The sequence below is a fragment of the Frankliniella occidentalis genome, unplaced genomic scaffold (assembly GCF_000697945.3).
Source record: "Frankliniella occidentalis isolate FOCC.00 unplaced genomic scaffold, Focc_3.1 Scaffold38, whole genome shotgun sequence".
Classification (NCBI taxonomy): Eukaryota; Metazoa; Arthropoda; class Insecta; order Thysanoptera; family Thripidae; genus Frankliniella; species Frankliniella occidentalis.
This window is the reverse complement of record NW_026267168.1, coordinates 757,698-778,229: the sequence shown is the minus strand read 5'-3', so window position 1 is coordinate 778,229 and position 20,532 is coordinate 757,698. Positions and strand designations below refer to the sequence as shown.

The 20,532-nt window shown below is 43.2% G+C and overlaps 5 protein-coding genes across 9 annotated transcripts in view; 2 read left to right on the top strand and 3 right to left on the bottom strand.

The window, feature by feature from the left end:
- The first annotated feature begins 17 nt into the window (after positions 1–17).
- On the top strand, positions 18–1,300 carry LOC113213423 (ribonuclease P protein subunit p29). Its single transcript, XM_026432495.2, has 5 exons — positions 18–229; positions 297–427; positions 519–727; positions 810–997; positions 1,075–1,300. Exons 1-5 carry the CDS (start codon positions 193–195, stop codon positions 1,209–1,211), a joined length of 702 nt encoding a protein of 233 aa, XP_026288280.1. The 5' UTR covers positions 18–192; the 3' UTR covers positions 1,212–1,300.
- LOC113213430 (polyadenylate-binding protein 2) lies at positions 1,291–4,718 on the bottom strand. Of its 4 annotated transcripts, XM_026432524.2 has the most exons (8): positions 4,360–4,551; positions 4,144–4,232; positions 3,673–3,828; positions 3,483–3,597; positions 3,329–3,399; positions 3,048–3,242; positions 2,850–2,977; positions 1,291–2,757 (listed from the first exon to the last, which is right to left on the bottom strand). In XM_026432524.2, the coding sequence occupies exons 3-8, from the start codon at positions 3,817–3,819 to the stop codon at positions 2,724–2,726; spliced, it is 690 nt and encodes a 229-aa protein (XP_026288309.1). In that variant the 5' UTR covers positions 3,820–3,828; positions 4,144–4,232; positions 4,360–4,551; the 3' UTR covers positions 1,291–2,723. The 4 variants fall into 4 exon arrangements, with proteins under 4 accessions (XP_026288309.1, XP_026288293.1, XP_026288317.1 ...); XM_026432508.2 differs by lacking the exons at positions 4,144–4,232; positions 4,360–4,551 and adding an exon at positions 4,560–4,718; XM_026432532.2 differs by lacking the exons at positions 4,144–4,232; positions 4,360–4,551 and adding an exon at positions 4,560–4,718 and having other exon boundaries at positions 3,329–3,396.
- A 120-nt stretch (positions 4,719–4,838) lies between these two features.
- LOC113213354 (uncharacterized) lies at positions 4,839–10,358 on the top strand. Its single transcript, XM_026432401.2, has 9 exons — positions 4,839–5,570; positions 5,673–5,897; positions 5,977–6,073; positions 6,157–6,307; positions 6,385–6,584; positions 6,664–6,904; positions 6,980–7,095; positions 7,172–7,349; positions 7,455–10,358. The coding sequence occupies exons 1-9, from the start codon at positions 5,471–5,473 to the stop codon at positions 9,441–9,443; spliced, it is 3,297 nt and encodes a 1,098-aa protein (XP_026288186.1). The 5' UTR covers positions 4,839–5,470; the 3' UTR covers positions 9,444–10,358.
- A 2,281-nt stretch (positions 10,359–12,639) lies between these two features.
- The window catches only part of LOC113213003 (xaa-Pro dipeptidase), a 75,330-nt gene continuing 67,437 nt past the window's right edge, over positions 12,640–20,532 (bottom strand). For both annotated transcript variants that reach the window (XM_052266357.1, XM_026431910.2), the window contains 9 exons: positions 20,108–20,155; positions 19,765–19,826; positions 19,342–19,386; positions 14,640–14,909; positions 14,245–14,393; positions 14,037–14,137; positions 13,521–13,715; positions 13,034–13,185; positions 12,640–12,929 (listed from right to left, as the gene is read on the bottom strand). In XM_052266357.1, the coding sequence (XP_052122317.1) occupies positions 12,824–12,929; positions 13,034–13,185; positions 13,521–13,715; positions 14,037–14,137; positions 14,245–14,393; positions 14,640–14,909; positions 19,342–19,386; positions 19,765–19,826; positions 20,108–20,155 (1,128 nt within the window). In that variant the 3' untranslated portion in view covers positions 12,640–12,823. The remainder of the gene's footprint in view (positions 12,930–13,033; positions 13,186–13,520; positions 13,716–14,036; positions 14,138–14,244; positions 14,394–14,639; positions 14,910–19,341; positions 19,387–19,764; positions 19,827–20,107; positions 20,156–20,532) is intronic.
- On the bottom strand, positions 15,345–19,324 carry LOC113212996 (uncharacterized). The gene is made up of 3 exons (XM_026431898.2): positions 17,686–19,324; positions 17,423–17,599; positions 15,345–17,321 (listed from the first exon to the last, which is right to left on the bottom strand). The coding sequence occupies exons 1-3, from the start codon at positions 18,670–18,672 to the stop codon at positions 16,422–16,424; spliced, it is 2,064 nt and encodes a 687-aa protein (XP_026287683.1). The 5' UTR covers positions 18,673–19,324; the 3' UTR covers positions 15,345–16,421.

The window sequence follows — 20,532 nt, the reverse complement described above, 5'->3', positions numbered from 1 at the left end:
CCCCCCCTCCACCACCACCTCTTACCTTCCCTGTCGTTGTTTTCATAACCTCTCTCCTTCATGAGTGGTGCATCGGCGACAGCAACCCATCCTCAGATGCCGGCGGCTGACGGGATTTCATATCTCAAATAGATCTCAGTAAAAGAAAATTGAGTTATCCACAGACCTTTAGGTCATTTTTTTTAGATAGAAATGGATTCCGTCAGTGCTGCTTCGAAACGTGTCTACGGTTAGTTACCTTTCCTAGAGACATTACAAACACTTTATGGGTTACTAATCTAGGTGATCTTTTTCAGAGCCCTTGCCTCCAGATGTTCAGGCTACAGTTGTTCCTCTGTTCCACAATAATGAGCCATTTGTAAAGACATTCCTTAGTACTCTGCTCCCTGAATCGGATCATCATGGTATAGATGATACACTTCGCAAGGTATGTCGACACCTTTCAGGTTTCTGATCATTATCTGTAACATTTTTGATTTAACTTTTTATGTAAAATTTGTATGTGTGATATGTTTTAGAGTTTTCCTCTTGCTTGTCTTGGAAGGCGTCAGCGCAAGAGTAAGTTACGGCGTGCCAAAGGATCCTTATCACTCACAGAGAGAAGACGCTTGGGTCTTTATCAACTACGGCGGCATGGCTCAAAATATATTGATTCCCTTCCCATTCATGAATTGTGGCTTCAATATATTTCAAGCCTAATTTCTCTTCCTGAAATAGAAAAGAGCGGGTAACTTTATAATCCCCTCCTTAACTCCTTGTTAAATCTATTAGCACAAGTTTTCTCAGCTCTCTTGTTCTTTCCTTGCCAGTTTTACTGCCAAACCATCTGATAAGCAGTGGGGGCAAGTCACCCTTGCATTGTATAGAGCTGACTATCATGGAGCTGAATTGGAGGTGACTCGTTCTAAATGCAGCTCACTTCGTGGAATTAGAGGAATAGTTCTTATGGATACAAAGAACATGTTCAAGGTTATATGTAGGGATAATGTTATTCGTTGTAAGTTCCACATCTTGTGAACACATCTATGTAGAAAAGTCTGTTGATGTTATTTAACTTTTGATTACTAATTTCAGCTGTTCCAAAATCACCATGTGTATTTAGTCTCAACTTCAAAGGATATACTTGTACCATTTTTGGAAAGTATTTCTGTACAAGACCCGCTGAAAGAAGTGTTAAAAAAGTGAAGGGACATTGCCCTTCTGACCTGTGAAAAATCAGTAAGTCACCTACAATTAAATGTATCTGCTGTACCTGAATGCTTTGGAAAAGGTTATTAAAAAAACAAACTGTTATACTCTTTTCATAGTTTTTTCATTGTGTCCATTGACTCTTATAAGCCTGCCAATCGTCACTTTTCTCATGGGGTGGCTTTTCCTGAATTTTCTACAAAACTCAGAACTCTTGTAACAAGTGATGAAGTGAGAATGATAGTTGCAGGTAGATAAACATAGTGTACACTATGTTTTGATATATGACATGCGTATCAAATTTAAAGAGTTCAAATAATACTTTGAACTGTCACACAAAATTAATAAATAAACAGCACATGAATGTAAATCACAAAGGGTTGATACTGCAGGAAAACAAGAACAGCAACAAATGTGTTGCAACATAGAACCAGATTTGTCAAGAATTTTCAATGATAAACCTTCACAATGACACATGTTCAAAAGAATGTCAAAAAATGATACTAAATCAATGCTTGGAAAATATTGAAACACGTGAACAGTCTTGGATTTTAGAGAGAAAGCTGCACAATTTATCAGACATCCAACCAAAAACATAGAAATTGAGTCATGAAATTAAAAAAAAAAACTTCTACTGCACATGCACAAAAATGCAACGTTCCAGAGAAACCATCCAAAGTGTATTCCAAAAACTAAAACAAGAAATAATAATTTCGTGGGCCTAAACTGCCCATTACATAAAGACTGCACAAACTGACCAAACAACTTAAAACTTGCTAACACATACAAACAAGCATTAGCAAAGACAGAATAAATGTCTTTGGAATTTGCTGATAGTCAATAGTTTTAAAGTATGTTACAATGCATTTCATATGACTTCATATTAATTTAATACTACAAAGATAAAAATGAACCCCTTCATTTCATCAGACCACATACACCTTATTCAGAAAACTGTGCATATAATGCATTCACCAAATGGAGCAAAAATGAAACCTGAATTGAACAATATACAGAGTGCCTAGTGCATAACTAACTTAAGCAAAACATTGGAGCATATAAATTATCTCAGCCTGATACCCACTGACTTACAAGCCATCCAAGAAAATAGATTGCAAGATGGTGAAATATGCAAATTTTACTATGGATGAAGAGTTATGAGGAAAAGGCACAGGTACTCTCTCACAGTAGGACACACAACAACTAGTAATATCTTAGTTGTGTGTTATGATTTCAATAAATCAAGTAATAAGTCACACATAATTTTTTATACACACAGAAGAATTGATCTACTAGCCCATATCCTACACTGCACTCTTATCTTAATTCAACTTGTCAACGCCACAGGCATGGAAGCCCCAATATTGTGATTTTAGTTGTAACATCCTTACATTACTGAAGAACAACATACAAAGTAACAAAGAGGATTCAAATAGGACTGATACAGTTTTTTAAATCCTACTTAACCACAATTGTGGGGAAGGGTAGCCTGTGCACACTGACCTGAGAGCTGAGTGCGTCACAGGCAATGTTGATCAGTATGGGTAAAATGAGGCCCTTCGATAACTCCTAAAAAAAATAGAAATAGTAGAAAGATGAAGAGTTCATTCAACTTTTTTTAAAACAGAGGAATTTGTTAAAGTTATATTCGACAATATTACCTTGGTCTTCTGATAGGTCTGTATCCAAAATAGGCAGATCCTCTACTGACTCTTCCACGCATGCCTCTTCCCCTGGGTCCCCGGTTAGTCATGCTCATGCCAGGTCTATTGGTGCGTTTTGGATTAACCTGAACCCAAAAAAAGGTGCTGTAAAACTTATATGGCATGTAGCCAGGTCTGGCAGACAAGTAAACAAACCTTTATTTGTCGGCCACGGAATAGTGATTCATCCATTGCCATAGCTGTCTGTACAGACTCTTTTTCTCCAAATTCAATGTAGGCAAAGCCCTTTGGGTGGCCATCAAACTTGTTGCAGAGGATTGTGACTCTATTGATAGACCCACATCCATGAAAATGTTGCTCTAGTTCCTCTGCAGTTGCCCCATAGTCTACCTGAAATTAATATGCAAAATAAATAATTTAACCTGAAATGACAACATGATTTAATATTTAAGAGAACAAACTAGAGGACAACTTACATTGCCTACATAAATTGAACGATTGTCTACTTCCATTTTGTCTTCCAAAGACATGTTCAATGGACTGGCTGCTAAAGCACAATATCAAAACACAAGGTAAACATAACAAATATATACTTATGATCATTTTTTTGTTCTTCTCATAATAAAATACCTATTCCTGGTGGGCTCCCCATGTTCATTTGCTTGTCGACCTCAGACTGTAATTGTTTAAGTTTTTCTGCCTCTTCTTCCATTTCCCGGACTCTGGCTTTAATGGCCTCCAACTCCTGGTAGATAATTTCAATGTAAATTAGGATTGTATGAGAAAGAATAATTAAAAGACAAAAATGTATTATACTTACAGGGTCATCCATACCAGCACCAGCATGATTTCCATCAATTTCTCCAATGTCACCATTATCTCCCACTTCTCCTTCTGCTCCTTCCATAGAGTCCAAATTATCTAGCTGCTCTTCCCCAGCCATTCCCAAATCTTCTGTGTCTGCCATGATTAATATCTGTCGCAAGTAAAAGGTAATTAATTAAAAGCTCAAATGTAGCAACACCACAACCATAGTTGCCCGGAGTGGGAGGTAAAAAAGGCCAAGACATGCGCATCAAGTTTCAAGGTAGATTCTAAATAAAACGCAAAGTTGAAGCCTTGGTTGAAAAGGAAAATGTACACAAAAATATTGCTAAGTAATGGTAATTAATGAGCAAAAATTGATTGAATGTTCTACACATTGTTTTGGACAGTGGTTACAAGGACCAATACTAGTATTCCTCGCCGTGAAATCTATTTAAAAATTTCTCCAGAGAGGCAAAAAAACAACCTTTAAGTTAAAGACACTGTCGAACTCCACTCGAGCAGATTGTAAACAATCAGCAGCATAAAATGCTGTAATCCTTCGAACCGTCTAACCTAAGTAGTAAACAGACGACAACCAACATTATTGGTTGAAATTTGACATAATGTGGTGCAAAGTACTCCAGATAACAATCTAGCCACATTCACGGTCTTAAATTGTATTTGTTGAAGAAGAAGATACCTCATAAAACTTTCAAAACTGATTTTCTGAGCCTAGGCCGGTAGCAATAGCCGGTAAAAACTTTAAAGAGGAGGCGTCTGTTTTGAAACGCCCCTTCAGCGAAGATATTTGGGAAGGAAAGAGTCCAAAGATGTGGGGAGTTTTTAACTAAAGAAACTCAGAAAAGAAAACTCGGCGATGGAAAAGGATTAAACACTTGCCTAAAATTCTTTTAAATAGCGAGAGCACAGAGAGAAATTACAAGTAAAGTGTTTATTTCTTCGTGTTCTTTTCCTTCTCTAAATGGTCAATAGGCGGTCGGATGACGTGGTTCTTAAAATGCGAATCGCACAAGAGAGTAAATCTATTAAAATGCTTTTCAAACAAATAATCCAGTTTCATTTAAACAACACGTTTCAAGTCTTTTTCGAATTTGTGGAAATATTTTGCAGTACTTAGACAAATGATCATTTTTGAAGGCACCCTAGCGCAAGGGTCAAGTCAACAACTGTTGACTGTGTTTTTGTGGTTTCCCCTTTCCTTAAGTTTTCCATGACGTGTAAACTTACAAGTTTCTAATTACGATCCATACAGTTTTCTGATGGGTGAAGTTTTATTTGCTGCAGTCTATTCCCGCTCTGCCAGTCTATAATTTTTTTAGTGCACACACTTTTTTTTGTTCATTCAGTTCTGAACATGATTTCGTAGTCGACGTTGACAAAAGCGGACACACGATAAACGTTAGCCGACGATGTGTTTATTTAGTTCTAATTTTACTGATGATTTGTTTGTTTTTATGAAGTATAACGTTAATTTCTCTTGTCTGCTTTGATTACCTGTACTGATTGTGTCCTTGGTCGCCTCGGTCTGTTTCTCTACCCGTGTGTGCCGTCCACAAGACCGACCGTCTGTTAAAGCCCAATTCAAATTTGATTCCAACCCTTTACTTGCTATAATTCTCATTTGTGGCCTGTTGCTTGTCAAGATATCCTTTTACCTGTATGTAACAGCTCGTATCCATTCTGGACATGTTTCCAGACCATAAGCCTTCGTATGTACTTGTTCTGAATAAAGACTAGTCTTTGCATCAAGTTGAATAAAGGTCCAGCGGATCTAACTTCTGCATTGTAAAATGGATATTGATAGTGTAGAACATCAATATACAAGTAGCAGTCAGCGTGCTCCATCCCCAGATTTGTTCTCCTCTGATGATGAGGAATCATACAGAGCAGGTACTGGACGTTTAGACATGTGTTGTACAATTTTTTGTCGCGGCCTAGTTGATGCTGTTTTGTGCACTATAAAAACTTCTATTTAAAACCTCATTTTTACAGATGTTGTCTCGAAGTCATCATCGCCCAGTACTTCCTTGGTCAATCCTTTGGTTGAAAAGAAGGATTCTATGCTTGAGCTAGAATCAGCTCGCCTACAGCGTCTTATGTCACTATTACAGGGCGTTCCACCTCCACCTTCTGTTACTATCCCTCAGATAAATTTAAATGAAGTTCTTCAAAAACTTGAAGAAAATTATGAAAAACTATCTGGATCTTCCTCTAAAGGTTCACAAAACCTCAGATTCGTCTTAATTTTTATTTTTTTAAGATGTTTTATCTTTATTGTTAAATCATTCCTTTTTAGAACCAGTTCACAGTCTGTGGAAACCAACTTCTTCATTGGAGGGTGTGATAAAAACAGAATGGCCATCAATAAAAGAAGTGGTTTACCATGATATGCAGTAAGTGATCAGAAATGAACTTTTTGGTCTGCTAACACATTGCTGTCGGTTTCAAAGTTTAATTCATACTTATATCATACTAGCTTCAATACATGCACTGCCTCAGAGGATATAGAGCACATTAGTATGAAACTCACTGAACGTTTCATTGGAGCTGAAACTTCTACTTGGTGCAATGCTGTGACTTCACAACCCAGTAGTGCAAAAAAGAGGCAAAGAAGAAGCTTAGGCAATGTATGTAGTTATTCATTTTTTGTTACACAAGCTTGAAAAATGAGTTATTTTGAAACCTTTTTCTTCTGCTGTTTCAGGCTTCCCCTGGGTGCAGATTGAGTCACTTGGCTCGAAGACGTCAAACTTTTTCATCTGCCAACATTGCTCAACTTTCCAGTGTAGCTGGAAGTGGAACTGCTGGTGGGGCTCCTCTCCCTGGGAGTAGCCGGTCAGCTCCACGTAGACGCTTAATGAATGGTGGGAATGCTGGGCAGCGGTGTATAATGGTGGAAATTAAGTAAGACTTCAAGAACACTTTACAGCTGACAAATTTTGTGACTCTAGTATTCACACTAACTATTTGATTCTATTGACAGAAAAACTGACAAAAACAAACGAGTTAAAACAAACTCTAAGGGAGCTCAGAGTAAAATACCACCACCAGAAAGTGCCCCAAAACCCACCTCACAACCTCAAGTGCCTATCCAGGGCACAAAAAGGGCATTATTTCAAAGTCCAGAGGAACACAAGCATGCTCCTTCCCTATCAAATCAGCCTAGTGTTACAGAAAATCAAGCTCAACGGTCAAAGAGAGCTTTATGGCCATCTGATGGGGAGGTCAGCCTTTTCTTTTTATGGTTTTAATTTAATTTATCTATCTATCTATTTTTATAACTGTTTTTGAAATTTCAGCAATCTGTACTTAACGATAATGGTAAGAGAACTCTTGACAAAAGTGATTCATCAAATTCTCAGAGGGCCAAAATGCATTGTTCAGATGATCGAGCCCCTTACAGTCGGCTAACAAGGTACTAGATATAGATTGCATAACAGCCCATTTTTTTAAAGAAATGCAGACTTACATTTTGATTCTAATTTTTTCAGGAGTCTTACCTTTCCTGTAGGACATAACTCTGGGACGTCTAAAGCCAGTGCTGTGGGCAGCAGCAATTCTCACCTTAACAACTCTAATGATAATTCCAAATCTTCTTCTAGACGTGCAAGTGATCAAGGACCCTCAGATGGCAATATGAAAATTGAACTAAGTGAATTACATAAGAGGGTAAGCAAAAAAGAACAAACATTTTTTAAAATTTTGTTTTTCTGTTTTTGGGGATGGGTGGGATTTCCAGGTATCTTTCTAATACATAATGTACTGTTTTCTTAGAAACTCTTTTGGGCCATAACCTCCGCTCTCCGTTCACATAATATTAATAGAAATCATCCGGCATTCACTCAGTTATCCTCTACATTGGCATATCATTATATTGAGATTCGTTCTAATATGGACGGTCCTCCACCAGCTAGTACAAGTGAACACATGCTCACTGTTGTGTCATCTAAAGCTGCTGAAGTTATTCAAGCTGAGAAAATGGAAAAATCTGAAAACTTGGGAGGTAACAAAGTTCAAAAGAAAGAAGAACGGTCAAACAGAGAGCTTTTTCGGGATGCCACAGCCTCTTTAAATGTTAGACGAAGCCTCTGTGTGCCTCTTTCAACAACAAATCAGCACTCAGAAGATAAACCTAAGGCCACAAAGAGAGTGCCATCTGCTAGAAAATCTTTATCATTTGATGCAATAGATCCAAAGGCCTCCTCTGGCGTAACAGGTAATGAAGATCATGTGGAAAATGGTGATAGTAAGTATCAATTAGATGGTAAAGGGAAGGATTCCAATTGGAGAGGGAATGGAGAAAATGTACCTCTTTCAAGCGCAAAACGAGTTAGTCGTAGCTTATTCTTATCCCCTAAAGATGAAATAAAAACAGCTAAGAAGGATGCTAGCGAACAAACAAGTGCAGCTGAAAATCAGTCTAGTTCAGTTACTACTAATGATACGGGAGCTGACATTATTGACTGCAGAAGTGAAGAAAACAAGAAGTCATCAGAAGTTTGTGATGTGGATGAGAAACCACAACAGGCTGGAAGTGAGTTGTCATCTATTCCTAGTGTGAGTGCTGCGTCTTCTACTCTTGAGGCTGATAATGAAGCTTCAAGAACAAGTGAAGCAACAAACATCTCTGAACAAACTTACTCAAATGATGCTCAAAACCACACTGCTTGTCCAGATCACAACATTCCTTTGAAAGACAATGTTATGTTAGACAAGACTAATGTTACTTCTAGTTCTTCTGCTAACCCTCAAGCAGATTTAGGAAATACTGACTCTTCTGAATGTCTGCCAACTCGTGTGTTGAGAGATACAAGGGAGAGAATACTAAGAGCTTGCTATGTGCAACCGATGAGGAGGACCAGAAAGTCTCTCTCTCTTTCCAAAAGAGAGTTGAGATCTAGCAGTTCTGATTCAATAGAACAAGATCATGCTAACAACACCCATCCTCAAGACAGAGCTGCTGCACCAACACCTGCTGAAACTTACACTAGTAGTATTACTACAAGTGCTTTGAATATGGAACCAACTGTTGTGTTATCTCCTCTCAAATTTCCATCCCCATCAGTGTCAGCTGAAAGCAATAATACATCAAAAAGCACTTTTGGTAGTCCTCCATTTATTCCTGACAACACTTCCCCTGCCCATTCTCCATTCCTTGGTTTCCCCTCAAAGGACGACCATAACTCATCAGGTGGGGGAGCAGATGGCACTGACAGCACTGTGAAAGTACCTGATGGCTCATCTGAAGAAGGCAATCTGTCTGAGTCTACCTGTGCCAAGTTAGAAATGGAAGAGAAAGTTATCACTCCGTTACTCGAAGCCGGTGTTCTGGAGTCTTCTGTGTGTGTTGGGAGTGGATCGTCACAAAGTACTGATGCTGATCTGACTTTCCGTGGACGAATCGAAAGTTTAAAGCCTTCCACATTCAGTGAGAATGCTATAAATTTGGAGCTAGGAATGAACTTGAGTGCAAATCTTTTAAATATGGATGAAAATAAGGAAAAGAGTCCCGTGCTTGAGAAATGGGCAGAGCGAGCAAGCAGAAGTGCTCAGAAGAGCTCACTTGAGTTTCTTGCTGAGGGTACCAATGATGTTACGAGTGATGACTCTGCTGCTCTAGTTAAACCAACTGAGAACACAGCAGAGGAATCTATGGTGCCATGGGATGAGTCACAGATGGAAGCAGTGTCTCAGTGTTCTACAAATGTCTTTGAAAAGTTTTGTTCAATTTTTGGTCCTTCTAGTCACCAAGGTAATGCTTAAAAGTGATTTGTAGGAAAGTCACCCGCATGGTGGTTGGTTCCTTTGTGATGTCATATTTTACCTACCTATAATTTTAAGTTTGACTGGCTATGGAAAGACTGAAATACGCCTCTTTGTTGTCAATTTTATTACTTTCATGTGCAAATTTTTAATTGGTTGAATATTTATTGCAGACAAAAACTCAAGGACTTATGTTACAAAAATTATTGTTAAACCATCTCAGTATACAACCTTTTTTGTTTGTTTTTGTTTTCCTGGAGTTTTTCTGCTCTGCCACACATGAATTGTGGTAGTGTGTTGTATAAATTTCTTTGAAATCCATAGCTATCACAGTATTTTGTTTTAAACAAAAGGGCTGTGACCTCTTATTTTTTAACATTTTTAAGAGAACTAGTAGAACTATCTTTGTGTGATTCAGATATTTCATCAAAACAAGGATTTCAGACTGTCACAATTTTATCCTGCTTTTTTGGTTTCGTTTTTATTGTCATTGTTTTCAAATGTATTTTGCCTATGTGCCTTACTACATGTGAAGACTCTGCTGAGATTAGCATCCATTTAAATTTGTTCTCTTAACAATGCTAATTTTGAAAGGCATCTGTTCTTTCATTATGTTGTAGTATTTAAAGTGGACCATGTTTTTTTTTTTGTTTTTTTTTTTTAGAAGGTCTTATACTATGTAACTTACAAATCATCATAATGATTCTTCATGATTGTGCAGGTTGTATGTTACTCAGTTTAATGATCTCAAATGACACTGACTATTGTCCTATGTATTTTAAATTCCTGGAGTTCTACATAGTGAATGGTTTGATTTTACGTCCATGACTTAAATAATTGATTCGGTCGTGTTAGACTAAAATTGATTTGTTTCCAAAAAATATAAACAAAATAAAAATGTAAAAAAAGTATATATTTATCACATCATATTATTTTCCATAATTAACGCTGCCACCGGGAAAAGATACAAAACCATTAGATGGACGTCCGCCACTGAGGAAGGTTGAAAATCTGTTGGGCACATTGACAAATCCTCCTGGATAGGCTACTTGCACGCCTCCGCCCTGGCCTCTGTTGGGAACACTGACGAAACCACCAGGGTAGTTGACGTTCACCTTAAGAGATGGGGAAAGAAAAAGAAACACCGCTGTACAAACAACTCAATTTAAAAGAAAACTGACAAACAGAACAAATAACGTACCTGGGGAAACGCCAGCGACACCTGAACGGCGAGCGAAACCGCCAAAACGAGGAGAATCTGCAACGAATGGAGGAGTACGATCAGTTTCACTTTACAGAAAGGGCGAGAAACCTACGAAAGAGTCACGTAACGTGACAACCATATATAGATGCAACACGGGACGCGAGACTCGCGAGCACATGATGGTCACACATCACACGATACGCTCGATGCTCATTGAACGACACTTGGAGTCTCAATCTAGGGCTCTAAACGACGGCGCGATATTTGACAGAGCATACTCGTACACCACCGGGGAGACTCACCACGACAGGGCGCGCCATATTTGTTGAATTATTCCTGCCGAACGACGAGGAGCTCGAGGATCAGCGACGGACGGGGACGCGGGAGCGCCAAGTGCCGGGCGCTCCCCACCTTTTATACCCGGCGGCCCCTCCTCCTCCTCCTCCTCTACCTCGCGGTGCGGCGGCATTCCCTCTCCCGCTCCTGCTCCTCGGCCGGGGCCGCCGGGGCGCATCCTCCTCCTGATTTTGATGTAGCAGGACGGAGCTAATTGGCTCGTAATGCCACCGCGACGGGCACATGGCAGCGGGGAGGGCCCTACCCGCGGGGCACACACACGAATCGGCTTTAATGCTCATCGGCCGCCGCGCGCCGATCCCTGACCCCGCCACACCAGAGAGGAGGGCCAGCCTGCCAGCCAGCCAGCCGCGGGCCGCGAGGAGCGCCCATGCGCAAATAGCGGGACGCTGGCTGCTGCTGCTACTGCCGCCGCCGCCGCTGCTGCTGCCGCTGCTGCTGCCGCTGCTGCTGCTGCTGCTGCTGCTGCCGCCGCCGCTGCTGCTGCTGCTGCTGCCGCCGCCGCTGCTGCTGCTCAAGCTGCTGCCGGGATTGCTGTGATTTTGTCGGGATTGTCCGTCCAGCGCCGACGACGTAGCCGCAGCCGCAGCCGCGCCTCAGTCGAGCGCGCGGGCTTAAAGTGCAAAATCGTGGGGCCAGTTTGGATCGAGTCTTGTTGCGAGCATCAGTTGCCGAGAGGTAGAGTCCTACATGGCAGTCCCATATACAGGGCTCTATACCCCCCCCCCCCTTCTTACACACACTTTTCTAGATACAGGCGAAAGTCTCCCACATTGATCAAGATGAGCAGATTGACAAAAGCTTCCCATTTTGATAAAAAGACTCTGCCGATTCCTTTAAGACAAGGGCGGAAACAAAATCTGAGCAAGGCTATGGTCCTTCCCTCTTGAACTATATCGAAATAAGAAATACCGAGAAATACAACTTTCCCCTATGAACGGCGCGAGCCGGCCGAAACCCCCCCGTGTAGGTAGGCAGCCACACGCTCTCCCGCGCCCTCTTTTTGCCGTCGCTTTTTGTAAAGGAGACTAGCAAATTTTCAGACTGCGCGAAATTGTGTCGCTGCCCACGCGCCGGCGCTACCGAAGCGCGGCCAGACCCTCATGCATAAAGATGCGCGCTTGATTCAAGGAAAACCTTTATACGCCACTTTGATAACATACACACACAACTAAACACGCCGAATAATAACGCCAGAGAAAAACCGACGAGTTATGCTGCGTGGCGCGTACGTTGGCGGCTTGAATTTGTTCTCATTCTTTCCGCGCCATAGACGCGTAGCAAAAAAGGAACAGAAAAGCTTCTGTTAGTAGCGAGGTGTGTGTCAGTACAACTGCAGTTTTTGTAGCACAAAACACAAAAGTGTCCTGGCGGACCGTCCACGTCCACGCGCCCATTCCAGCGGTTCCAGCGCAAGGAGAGCCTTCTGGGGGAGGCGGTGCGGTGGGTCGCTCGAGAGGCTGGTCGCTGTCCCGGGTGGACTTTGGAGCCGCCGGGCTACCTGACTAGCTCGGGGCCAAAGATCCCCAGAAAAGTGACTAGGCGCGGCGCGGAGCCGTCGAGTTAAATCGCTTCCAGGAGGGGCTTCCAGGACTAACGATCACCACATAGAGGTGAGTAACAGAGTCACGCCGGTTAAAAATCACAGTGGCTTATTTATTCCATGTAAATAACAGCATGAGCCTTAACAAGTAATATTCATACAAAAATAATACGATCATCAGTAATGACTTTTTTCTGATTTATACACAAAGGCTGTAAAAGAGCCAACAGTTTCAGTACAGGGTGCTCGAATGAGCGCGCAGCAAGTGCCGGGGTCTCAGTGGTGCCAGTTGGAGGGGAGTCCATGCTTGACTTTGGTGATGTGCGAGGGAATCTCGACGCCACCCTCCTTCTCCTTCATAGTTTTCTCAATCTCCTCCACCCTGGAAAAAAATACAACATGCGTCAGCGCCGCAGCAAAATCGCACACGCCCGTAATCCCGGGCGAAAAAAAGGGGGGGGGGAGGCTCGTTGTGCAACTACTTACGAGCGGGGCACCTTGGTGAGGTCCTCGCAGCCCGTCTCCGTGATGAGGACGTCATCCTCGATGCGCACACCACCAAAGTTTCGGAAGCGCGCAATCTGATCGGCGACTAGGAATTTGGACTTGACGGGGTCGGCCAGCGCGGCGTCCAGGAGCTGAGACAAACAAAATTAGTGGATCAGCGGAACGAACGACAAACCACTGAGTCGGCTATCCTGCCGCCTGCTATACCTCCTAGGCGGGATCATCCGGAGAGTAAGTCCGGCATTCGCCCTTACGAAACTGCAAAATTCCGCTTCTGCGAGCTCACAGTAGCGCCTGGTAGGTAGGCAACATCTTGCCTGCAGCGCATACGTGTACTCCGGGCTGGCCTACCCTGAGTCGCGCGGGCGTCAAGCTCCCCGTTTAGTTGCAGAAACGAGTCTGGGGGAAAACGGACGTACTTTCTGGACGCGGGGAGAGATGCGTAGTGGCAGAGAAGAAAACTTACGTGGTCCACGAAGTAGCAGCCGGGCTCGATGGTGAGCACCATGCCGGGCTGCAGGACGCGGGCCGTGCGCAGCTTGCTGACGCCCGGCTCGGTGGGCCTGGGCGGGTCCTTGTCCAGGTAGCCACCCACGTCGTGCACGTCCAGCCCCATGAAGTGGCCCAGGCCGTGCGGCTGGAAGACAGCGCCCAGTCCAGCCTGCTCTCGATTGAAAAAAAAAAAAAAAAAATTACGTCGAGTACTGAAAACAAAAAGTTGTGGGCGCGGTATTTCGGACGCGCTTTTGGGCTATATGGTGTAGTGGTAATTAGTCCAGTGACCGGAAGCGTCCCCCTCGAGACCAGGACCAGCGGCCAGGCATTTGGCCTTGGGGCGCACAAGCGGCCAAAGCGCAAACCAAGGAGGCGCTTTACGCACCACTCAGCAAACTCATGTCTGCTGCTCCCGGAAAACAATCATGGACGAAAAATATCGTGTGTCGGTGAGCGCGGCGGGCTCGCGGAGACCGTGTGCTCTTACCTTCAGCATGTCGTCCACGTCGCCTTTGAGCAGCCCTCCGGCGGCCATCTCGCCCAGCATGACTCGGTTGGCGAGGCGGTGCATGTCCACCCAGGACACACCTGGGAAGAGCGGGACGCATGAAAATAAGGGGCGCAGTATAAGACAATAAGATGACAGAGGACGCGAGCAGAATGCCCGCGCCGGCCGTTTTCGGGCAGAGACTCACCGGGCTTGGCGGCGTTCATGACGGCCAGGTTGGCCTTGAGCACGGCGTTGTAGATGAGGCGCTGGTCCGCGGTGAACTTGCCGTTGACGGGGAAGGAGCAGGTGATGTCGGAGGCGTAGCCGTAGTAGTTGGCGCCCATGTCAAACAGGCTGTGGAAGGAAGACGAAACGCGGCACATTTAGACCGGTGTGAGGCGCGCGCAAGACAGAAGTTTCGTAGGGATTTTTAAGTCCGAAAATTTTGCGGAAAAATAAGAAAATTTCCCAGAAAAAGTAGAAAAATGGACAATTTTGAACTTTTATAGAATTATTTCAGATCAATTCTTTTGTGACAAATTCCCCCCCCCCCCATAAATATTTCTCTGAAGAATTAAAATCCCCTTTCGGTCCGCTCACCACATGTCGCCGTCCATGACGCCGCAGTCGTTGGGGGCGCCGCCGTGGCCGTAGTGCAGCACGGCGCCGTTGTTGCCCGAGCAGCAGATGCAGGTGTAGGACACGTGGCGGCAGCCGCCGTGCTGGTACACGTAGTGCCGGAACACGGCCTCGGCCTGGTACTCCATCATGCCCGGCACCACGCTCTTCATGACGCGCACGTGCGCCTCCGACGACACGCGCACCACGTACCGGATCACCTCCAGCTCCAGGGGGGTCTTGATGACGCGGCTGCAACACATGAGAAAGCGAACTGAAATAAGGAATTTTAAAGACCAAAATTTTTCCGGAAAAATTGAAAAAAAAAGAAAAAAGGAAACATTTCGGGGGAAATTGAAAGATTCAAAGAAAAAAATCATCTGCAAGTAATCTTGAAAAAATTCCCAAAAATACTGATCCGGTAAATGAAAATCCCTAGGTAAGAGGTGGTGGTACGGCCCCTGTGCGGTAGGCCGCCCCGCTGCGTCGCGTGCACGCCGGTCGCGCCGGCTGCCTACCCCACGCGCCGCGGGCGCTCCACTCGCCGCAGCAGCTCTCAGCGCTCAGCAACGAGACAAACGGAGACGCAGCGCCGTGCACTTGACTCCTTTCAAGTTTTTAAAACTAGCCGGCTTGGGATTCGTGTTGATGCTGTGGTGGAAAGGGGGCGATCGAAATACGCAAGAGTTGTTGGACAAATAATTTGTGTTTATTTTAATTTCCTACATTGAGAAACATTCAGAATTTTCTGTCAACACTGCACTGCTTCACAATGGATTCAACACTTTTTAATGACTTGGTTGCAGTCAGACGAACACATACGTTGGTGACAATACGTAGTTTGCTGATTTTGAACACAACTTTCAGACTAGTGCGTTTCAGGCACAAGACTTTAAGACACAAGTGGTGTGCCAAATTTCAACATCAACTCTCTCAAAGTGTTTGACAAATCACAGTTTTAGGATTAAACTTACTTAATCCTCAATTATACAAATTGAAAGTTTGATCAATGAGTTCTCAACGATTGGCCATGTGACCAGACTAGTTCCCTACAAAAACTGATCAATATAGCCAATATATTGTATTGTGTTGTGTTAGTTCATATAGACACTAACTATAATATCACAGTTATGTTGAATACATTTTGACAAAGTAATCAACAGCAAAAAAAATCTAAGAGACAGAAAAAATCAATAGCTCAAGTTTAAATTAGATCGCAAATTTAAAATCATCAGTAAAATTAAATAATGGCCAATTGTGACAAAAACTAAAATTTTGTTCTGCAAATAAGAACTGTATCTTTTTTTTTTTTTAGTGAAAATAATAAGTTTATCACAGTACAAGAGAATTAGCAAAATTTGATGAAGTGATAAGAAATAATTCTACATTCAAACTAAGGATTTAAGTCACTGTATTAATGGCAAGGTCATTTTTTTCATGAGCATATCATAAAATGATTTTAGAACAACGTTATATTAATTTTTATACATTATTAGTTTCTTTTTCCTGACAGAATGGACTACTAATAATTAGTTGATGCGACAGTTCAGTCTATTATTTATAGGTACCTAATACATCTGATATCTGCTTATAAATTAAAAAAATTGTTTAACTAATGTAACTGCTGCAAAGCTTTATGAAATTATACCACTTTTCCCCAAATACTCACTCTCTTAGGAACGAGACAACATTTTGAGCAGCACACTTTTAAAATCACCCTTCACACTATGGTAACAAGAAGGAAGAACTACATATTGCCACTTGTCATTGCTTTGCTTTTTTTTCTCTAGCTGCCCTTAAACTTTCTTGTAAATATCTGTCAAGGGATCTTTGATTGGACAATAACCTTGTCATTACGTCATATCTTAATTTGACTGTTTGCAAACCTAGCTTTTTGAAATGGTGATGTCTTAGTTCTTGAGGTCCTGTTAGATGGTCCATTTGTGCACAGTAGTGTTCAGGGACGTGGATTAGAAACGCAATACTTGAACTCCGTTCATCTTGAGTGAGAGTAAGCCTTCCTTCTTGTTGTGGGGATGGTGAGCTTGGGTGCAGAAGAATATCCACTATATATAACGATACAGCAGGCGTACCACTCATTAATACAAACTGGCTTATTTTACTCCTACTCCCTGCTGATTTCTCAAGAGAAGCAATAACAGTATGCATTACTTTTGTCAGTCTTTTATCAACCCACATTGATTTTACATTTGTTTCACGAGGTAAGAGGGGCCCGTTATAGTCTTCACAATCTAATGTCATTGCCATATCAAACAACTTTAACTTGGTCTGAGTGGACCTAATAGTCTCCTCATTTTGGCAGGAATCCAAACGATCAAGAAAGTTGGAATTGAAAATTTTACTAACAAATTGCACGGGATAACGTCTCAGATATATAAAGGCCAAAACTATGTCTGCAGCATCTTCTGGCCTAAACCTCACAAAATTTTCACTAAATGATTTCTCAACAGCATCAATAAATGAGTCTGATTGTGCAGGGTGATAGTATAAGAGACCATAAGGCGAAAATATAGATTTGAGAACAACTGGGGACATAATGGTACTACTGTTTATGACATGATTAGCACAAGCTTCTAAAATTGTGGGAGACCTGAGACGAAATTTTGAACAGAATTCCATGATGTTGGCAAACAATTCAGGACTCTAGAAAAAAAAAAGGGAACAGGTAAATGTTATGGAGAGTAAAGTAGAGTATATAATAAAGATTATACAATTGTGTATTACAAAAAAAAATTATAACATACCTTATTGTGAGTCTTTACATATTTTTCCAAAGACTGAACAATTCGAGGGCTGTTGTAATCCAGGCCACACAACGCAGCAACAATGTCAACCAATTCTTCTTCAGAGACAGCATCAATGTTGGTGGCAATCCAATGCGAAATTTCAGCCAGCAACCTATCTGATGGACTCTGTCCAACCTGAAATTTAATTTAGAGAATGATAAAATAAGAGATTTTTCTAACTTATTGCACAGTAAAACGCACAACAAAATTTTAAAACTTACCTCCTTACACGCCTGAAGGGTGGCCATTATTTCAGCAATAGCAGCTCCATTGAGGCTCCAACAAACTTGAAGAAATGCAATCTCTGCATCAGCAAGAACAACCTTTCTACTTTTCTTGAACAAGGGTAGTACTCTAAAGACCTCTACTATATTTGATGGATCAATATCACCAGCTTTAGCTTCAAAACCCACCCAAAGCAAATCTATCAGTTCCGCATCATCCTTATAGATATAAGAGAAGGCATGAACTATTTCACATAATTCTGTTATTGAAAACTTTGAATCAGTAGCTAAAATTAACGCCTCATGACTAAGTCTTGCTCTGTAATAACCAACCCAGGAATTATTGTTGCGGGAAGCTGCTCTTGACATATCTCTCGTTATAATCTTTAGTGATTCGAGGATAAGCTTGGGATTATTACTAGCTACAATAGCTTCTAAAAGAGAGCACACAACAGCATCTCTTGAATTGTTTTTATCACGATCTTCATTACCACCGTTAGGTGGGGTTTTTCTTCTGTAGTGCTGATTATTTTCTAGTTCAATGAGCTTGCGCAGAATTTCAACCGACACTGTTGGGGTAAGTTCATTAGCAGGGACATCCCAAACCAATTCAAGGAGGTGCTTTAGGGTGCGACATGACTTGAGGACTCCATGCAACTCTTTCAACTCTTCTTCGTCTGGCTGTGTGTCAGACGTAGTACTCTTGTCACCTTCATTGCGACTCTCCTCATCCTCACACAAGGCACCCAGTTTCGCCTTTCTGACAATCACGGGCAATTCTTGAATGTGGCGGCCGTTTTGTGAGAGTATGATAGTGTGCTTGAGATCTTCCCTGCCCCTGTCATCATGAAGGACGAGGGCGCTCGTTGCTACCCGGCGAACCCTCCAGCCTCTGCACACGCAGAGGTTAGGTGACGCGATCGCTGCACTAAAAAGGTATTTACCGCCACGATTGGCTAGCTGGCCGGCCAAACCCATGGACATGGTCCGAAGTACACTCAATTTTCACCCAGGGGCCAAGTGAAACACTTGAGAATTTGGCTCACAGACGTGTTTGTTGTGTTTCTAAAGTTTTGTTCTCATTTGGAGGCCATGTCTGAGAAAAACAGCTGATTGACGCAAACGTAAGCAAGAAAAGGGAACGCCTCCTTTCGCTCTTCTCCTAGTTCAGTTTTATCGACGTGAATACGTTTGCGTTATCAGTAAAGATAAGACAGAAACAATTAAAGGAGTGCGGTCATCAGCGAGTAATGTGAGGAAACCAGAAACTCTACAGGGAGTTTCGAAACGGAGCATTGAATTTTGGCCGCCCACAGTTGGCAACAGCTTTCGTGGCGTTGTTAAGCTCCCACCACGTCCCAAGAGATGGCAGCACTAGGCACAAAACGAAACACGCGTACACCTTGCGGGAAAGTCAAACAATGACGGCACTGCAAATACGGGCTGGGCGGAAACCGCTGGATGGCGGAGAAACGGCCGTGCCAAAACATGTTCCTGTCCGGGAGTCAAACAAGTACTCGAGGAGCGTACAGACATTCAGCAGAAGTCGTGTGGTAAACTGCCTTCTCCTCTTGCCCCTCTAGCGAATGACTCGGCAAAGCGACAACCACAATAAGGCGTAATAATAACATGCGATGCGACACTGGAACTCACCATTCTGAGATGATGGGGTGAAGCGTTGAATAGTCGACCTTGAACCTGGAACGAAAGAGTCCGCTTAGTGAGTTAGATCAGAGACCCCGGGGAGGCTAAAAGGCTAAAATGGCTAAAATAAAGGTCAAATAACTTTATACGTTAAGGGATCACCCGGAGTGTACGCCCGTTTTTCTCAGATTCTTTCGCCAAATTACGAGACCTGGGCGCCTGCGAGACTCGGGGTAGGCCACCCCGCAGTACACGCTTGCACTGCAGGCAAGATGTTGCCTACCGATCAGGCGCCATGAGAGCTTGCAGGAAGAGGAGGCTGAACTGGACAGGTTCGTTTAACGGCGAATGACGGACGCACTTTCCTGGACGATCCCCAACTATTATAATTGCCACATACACAACTAAAGAAAACATGCGGTATAAACCTACTTGTCTATTCCATCGAAGGATGCCGCTTTGCAAGTCAGTCCGCTATCCGAGTTGACGCCGCGCTGTAAACAATAGGCAGATAATCAGGCCCAGCTCGATGATAGCCATCATGGGCGAGGCCAAGAGGCCACCACTCGGTGACACCCGAGAGAACGCATCGCTTCGATATCGTCTCCCCGCCGGGCCCCGACGCCCCCGTCGCCCCAACTCAAACGGGGGCCTAACGGGCTTCACACACATCAAGGCGACTTATGCAAATAAAGATAGTGGCGTGCAAAAGCCGTGACGTCTACGAAAAATCTCGCGAGCGACCCGCGTGTGTTTATGCGATATTTTCCCTTACCAAGACGAGCAGCTCGGTGGCTCCCAGACTCTGCAGGACGGCCGGGATCTGGAACAGACAGAAATAGACTCTTTAATCAACTTTGTCAATCGGGGGCGCCAGCCTAAACATACGGTGGCAGCTGGTGTTGTGTTATCAGGTGCACACAGCGGGTGGGGCCGGGCATATGGCGGGGCGGGGTGAGGTGGGGTAGAGGCGGCCCAGTCAGACGTGTCGAGTAGGCACACCCTACAAGGGGGGGAATGCCATCACTCGCACCCAGCGAGACGTTGTTCGATTTGAAAGTTATTTTTCCGACGCAAAACGGGGAGACAGTCAGCCAGCCAGCCAGCCAGCCGTGCCTACTCAATTTAAATTTGATGAAGGGTCGAGTGGGAGAGAAGAGCCAGCCAGGGGAGTTGGGAGGGGACAGGAGGGAGGAGGGG